Genomic DNA, 5890 nt, shown 5'->3' with positions numbered 1-5890 from the left:
TGGGGATTCGAACCTGCCACCCTAGGTGTATGTGGCTGGCGCCCTAGCCGCTTGAGCCACAGGCGCCGAGCCCTGAGTCTTTCTTTATAGCTCACAGCAACCTGAAACTCTTGGGTTCAAGTGATTCTTTTGCCTAAGTCTCCCACATAGCTGGGTCTACAGGTGTCCACCACAATGCCTGTCTATTTTTAGAGGCAGGGTCTCACTCTAGCTCAGGCTGATCTCAAACTCCTAAGCTCAGGCAATCCACCTGCCTCTGCTTTCCAGCATGCTAATATTACAGGCATGAGCCACCTTGGCTGGCTCTGCATTTGGGGAAAAAATTAACTTAAGCTCAAAACCATAACCTGAGTTCTTTGCATAAAGGTAATTAAAAACAATCAAAGAAAATGTAATTAATTTATCAAGTGTTTGAAACATAATTAAGATGTAAAAATTAATCAGAATAGGGTGGCACCTGTGGCTCAGTGAGTAGGGTACCAGCTCCATATACCAAGGCTGGTGGGTTCGAACCCAGCCCTGGCCAAACAACAAAAATAGCCGGGCGTTGTGGCAGGTTCCTATAGTCCCAGCTATTGAGGAGGCTGAGGCAAGAGAATTGCCTAAGGTTGCCTACGGTTGCTATGAGCTGTGATGCCACAGCATTCTACAGAGAGTAAGACTCTGTCTCTAAAAAATTAAAAAAATTAATCAGAATAGCTATGTTGTTGAGCTATTACAAAAGAAGAAAATTTTAACACGTAAGAGAGGTAACACAACGTATTAAATGTAGAATAAGGTTTTAACTAAAGTATGTCAGAAAATCCATATGTACAAATACAAATAAGTACGGGTAAGCTTTTAACAGCTTCTTATTTCCTTTTTATCAGAGATTTAGTACTGGAAAGGAAATCTTTGAATTGTAATGAATAAAGAAGTTTCCCCTCACAGCTCAACATGCAATGACACATATAGATGTTCTCTTTACATTAACCCAAGAAAGATCACAGAGGAGAGAAACCTTATGATGAATAAAACCTTACAATGAATAATATAGATTTTGAAAAATTCTACAGTCATTATTTACCCCTTAAAGACATGGGAGAACTCCTGCTGGAGAAAAACCCTCTGGGAAAGCCTTTACTAATCACTTATATCTTAAACAGCCTAAGGGAAAACATAATGGAGGAAATCCATATGAAAGCAAACACATGAGGTAACACTCCATAATCATTCATTCCTTAAACAATATGAAAAAATACATACCAGACAGGAACTATATAAATGTGATCTATGTGGCTGTTAGATAACACAAGACAATTCACATTTGGGAAAAAAAGAACTGTAAATGTAGTTAAGTGTGAACACACCTTCATCCAGATCTTTCTTTATAATACACAAGAATTCATACTGGAGGAAAAAAAAACATGTTTTATCAATGTGGAGGACTATTAGACCAGAGTTTTAGTTTGATATTGAAACAGTAAAATTCAAACAGTAGAGAAACCCTAAAAATGTAGTAAGTGGTCAAGGCTTCAACCACAGCTATACCTTAACAGACATTAGAAAACTCATAGAGGGTTATCTGTAATCACTGTAGAAAAGCCCACAGCAGGGTATCTGGCCTTGCTGTAAACAAGACAATTCCCCTGGGAAGAAATCCCAACTGCAGAAGCCTTTAACAGGAGAAAGTCTCTTGCTGAACACCAGAGGATTCATACACCAGACACAGTTGAATGAAATAAATGGGGGAAATCCATTTACAGAGTCACACTTGCCAATGTGAGAATTCACACTGGAGAATGACACTTGTAATATAATGAATGCAGGAAAGTCTTCAGTAACTAGTCATTAAAGACCACATTATCAGGCTGGGCACTGTAATTTTAGCACTTTGAGAAACTGAGGTCAGAGGAATGCTTGAGGCCAGAAGTTCAAGAACCAACCTGGACATGATAGTAAGACCTCCTCTCTAAACAAATAGCGGAAAATTAGCCAGGCATGGGGTGCATGCCTGTAGTCCCAAGTAGTTGGGAGGCTGAGGCAGGAGGACTGCTTGAACTAAGAAGTTAGAGCAGGCATCCTCAAATTATAGCCCATGGGCCACATGCAGCCCACCTAGGACATTTATCCCGCCCGCTGGGTGTTTTTGCCGCCACTGCCTGTCCTGCTTAGCAGCCAACTTGTCCCAGGGCCCACGGTCCAGCCCTCCAACGGTCTGAGGGACAGTGAACTGGCCCCCTGTTTAAAAAGTTTGAGGACCCCTGAGTTAGAGGATTCAGTGAGCTACGTCTGCTCCACTGGACTCTAGCTTAGCTTAGCACAACAAAGCAAGACCCTGTCTAAAAAAGAAGAGCCAGGCAGTGGATCATGCCTGTAATACTAGTACTCTGGAAGGTCAAGGTGGATGAACTGCCTGAGTTCACAGGTTTGAGACCAGCGTGAGCAAAAGCGAGAGCCCCGCCTCCAAAAATAGCTGGGCATTGTGGTGGGTACCTGTGGTCCTAGTCACTGGGGAAGCTGAGGCAAGAGGATCTCTTAAACCCAAGAGTTTGAGGTACAGTAAGCTGTGAAGCCATGGCCCTCTACCAAGGGCAACAGAGTGAAACTCAGTCTCAAAAAAAAAAAAAAAAAGACTTTATAACATAAAAAATCTTCCCTTAGAGAGATATTGATTAATGGAATCAATGTAGAAAAGCTTTTGGGGGGGAATTATCCAGTTCATTAAAAAGCAGATAACTCATATTAAAAAAATCTTTATAAAGACCATTTTAAGGACCAGGTGTCATGGCTCACACTATGGCTATAATCCTAACACTTTGGGAGGCAGTGGGGGTGTGAGGGTGTGTGTGTGTGTGGGGGGTGTTTGCTTGAGCTCAAGAGTTTGAAACTAGCCTTGGCAACACAGCAAGACCCTGTCTCTTGGGCAGCACCTGTGGCTCAATGAGTAGGGTCCCAGCCCCATGTACGGAGGGTGGTGGGTTCAAACTTGGCCCCAGCCAAACTGCAACAAAAATATAGCTAGGCGTTGTGGCAGGCACCTGTAGTCCCAGCTACCTGGGAGCTGAGGCAAGAGAATCACCTAAGCCCAAGAGCTGGAAGTTGCTGTGAGCTATGATGCCACAGTACCCTACCAAGGGTGACAAAGTGAGACTCTCTCTCTTAAAAAAAAAAAAGACCCTGTCTCTACCAAAAAAAATTTTTAAATTAGCTGTATATGATAGCACACAAATTAGTCACAGCTACTCAGGAGGTTGAAACAGACGGACTGCTTGAGCCCAGGAGCTCAAGGCTATATAGTGAGCTATGATCGTGAGACTATACTTCAGCCTAGGTGAAAGAGTAAGACCCTGTTTTGGAAAAAAAAAAAAACCAACACTTCAGGAACAAGTGGTTTAGACATCAAGGGCTTAAAAAAAGAGTCAGTATCCTTTTGAGGACCCCATTAGAAAACTTGTCTTCATGAGGTTTGGGTGATCTGGACTAATGCTGAAGAGACTAACATGGCAAGAAAGAAAGGAGTATAATAACTGGCCAATTCCTAGATGAAATTAGAATAAAGTTACCATTCAATATTGGTACCTAAAAAGATGAAGGCTTCAATCATTGTGCTTCTCAGATTACTTCTTAGATAAAGAACTAGATATATTTCCATTGTAATTTGTAGCAATAGGAGCCTTTGCTAAAGTCCATATCCAAATCTGAATCTGGTTTTTTGTTTGTTTGTTTTTTTGAGACAGAGTCACATTATTAGTAGAATGCCATGGTGTTTTTTTTTCTTTTTCTGTTTTTTTTTTTTTTTTTTTTGAGACAGAGTCTCATTATGTCTCCCTCAGTAGAGTGTCATAGCATCACAGCTCACAGCAACCTCCAAGTCCTGGGCTTAGGCGATTCTCTTGCCTCAGCCTCCCGAGTAGCTAGGACTACAGGCACCTGCCACAATGCCCGGCTATCTTCTGGTTGCAGCTGTCATTGTTGTTTAGCAGGCCCAAGCTGGGCTCCAACCTGCTAGCCTTGGATGTGGCCGGCACCCTACTCACTGAGCTATAACTGCCCAGCCCAAATCTACGAGGTTTGACAATTAAGCTCTCGAACTTGTCCTAAGAAAGGTACTACATACCTCACTGCTGAATATCACTAGTTACCTTTGACATATACTTCCCTTAGGAAGCTACTGCACTGATGTTAGCACCTAGTGCACACTTGAAAGCAATTTTGAAATTCTTTTTCTGGAATGGCCATCAAAGCTATCACTGCATTACCTCCCCTTAATGTCCTGAATGTCATGAAAATGTCTTCCTTTCAGTTTTTTCTTTGTTTGGGGGTAAATAAAAAAATCATTGGGGCCAGATCAGGTAAATAGTGCCAGTGTTCCAATATAGTTATTTGTTTACTGGCTAAAAATTTCCTCACAGATAGCACTGTGTGAGCTGGTAAAGTGTTATGATCCAAGAGCCTTGAGTCCTTGAGTAGGCCAAGATTTTCAGTTAAGATTTTCCTGTTTCTCGGCTCGGTGCCTGTGGCTCAAGCGGCTAAGGCGCCAGCCACATACATCTAAGGTGGCGGGTTCGAATCCCCAGCCCGGGCCCGCCAAACAACAATGATGGCTGCAACCAAAAAATAGCCAGGCACTGTGGCGGGCGCCTGTGGTCCCAGCTACTTGGGAGGCTGAGGCAGGAGACTTGCTTGAGCCCAGGAGTTGGAGGTTGCTGTGAGCTGAGATGCCATGGCACTCTACCCAGGGGGACAGCTTGAGGCTCCGTCTCAAAAAAAAAAAAGATTTTCCTGTTTCTCTATGGATGTTGATTTGTCTGCTATGCTTCTCACATGCCACTGGATGATTTTATTGCACAATTAGATGAATTTTTGCAATGTTTTCACCAGTTCTGCTTGTTACTGGCCACCCTGACTTCTCTTTATCGGAGATAACGTCTCTCCTCTCACAAAACATTTAATCCACTTGTACATAGCCATTTTCTTCATGGCCTTAACCCCATAAACTTGGACTAACATCTTCCTGATTTCACGTCCTCTGTTGCCAAGTTTAACAAGAAATTTATGAAAGTTTGTTCAGTACTCTAATTCAAGCTCAGACATTCTTGTGATGACACACAAAAACATGCAACAACAATAATGAATGCCACTCAGTAAGAAATCACCACATATCAACACGAACACAACTCTGAGACACTGGTATACTAAGATTACAGTGTTGCCAATGTAAACACATGGTATCAAGTTTGCAAACTTAATTGTCACACCCCATAGGCAGAATTGCAAAGACTGTATACTCACTTGTATACTCATTCTATTCTACATCTCTGCAGTTACTTCATCAGGGACATTTTTATGAAAGTAGATATATTAATATTGTCACTATAATTAAAAATAGATCATGATTTTCAGAATACCTTGATAGATTAAATATAATATAAAATAAACAGGAATAAAAGTCCACCTTCAACTACATAAAATAAAGCAGAAAAAGAATGAGGAGTTATAAGACCAAAGTGGGAAAAAAAGTGTCTGATATGATTAAAATTATGTCCTTACCGGTGTAGTTTGCCACCATAAAATGGCTTAGTATGAAAAGTGATGCTGGCTGAATATCCAGTTTTTGCACAGTTAACGCTGACTTTGCCACCCAGTTCTACCCAAGGAACAGTCAAAATTGACCGGGCATATGCAGAAGGTAGAGAAAATGTGTACTCTTCTCCATGTTCCAACAGACTGAGGATACCTGAATATGAAAACACAGGGATGGTTAACATATTTTTAAAGATATAGACAGCTACAAAAGACTCTGTATTATTTTTCTTTCCTGTCTAGTAAATACATATAATTATCACAATTTTGCCTAATCTTCACTTAACTCTGGATGAAACTGATTTCATTTAAGATTATATTTGAC

At 41.3% G+C, this 5890-nt stretch overlaps 1 protein-coding gene across 1 annotated transcript in view; it reads right to left on the bottom strand.

The window, feature by feature from the left end:
• Positions 1-5890, bottom strand: part of OSBPL11 (oxysterol binding protein like 11) — a 104656-nt gene that overhangs the window by 21815 nt on the left and 76951 nt on the right. Inside the window, exon 9 of the mRNA XM_003795101.3 lies at positions 5533-5719. Coding sequence (XP_003795149.1) covers positions 5533-5719 — 187 coding nt within the window. The remainder of the gene's footprint in view (positions 1-5532; positions 5720-5890) is intronic.

Source organism: Otolemur garnettii, unplaced genomic scaffold, assembly GCF_000181295.1.
Source record: "Otolemur garnettii isolate 467f Iridium unplaced genomic scaffold, OtoGar3 scaffold00089, whole genome shotgun sequence".
In the NCBI taxonomy this organism is placed as follows: Eukaryota; Metazoa; Chordata; class Mammalia; order Primates; family Galagidae; genus Otolemur; species Otolemur garnettii.
The sequence above is the reverse complement of the archived record's forward strand: the minus strand, read 5'-3'. Positions and strand labels throughout refer to the sequence as shown.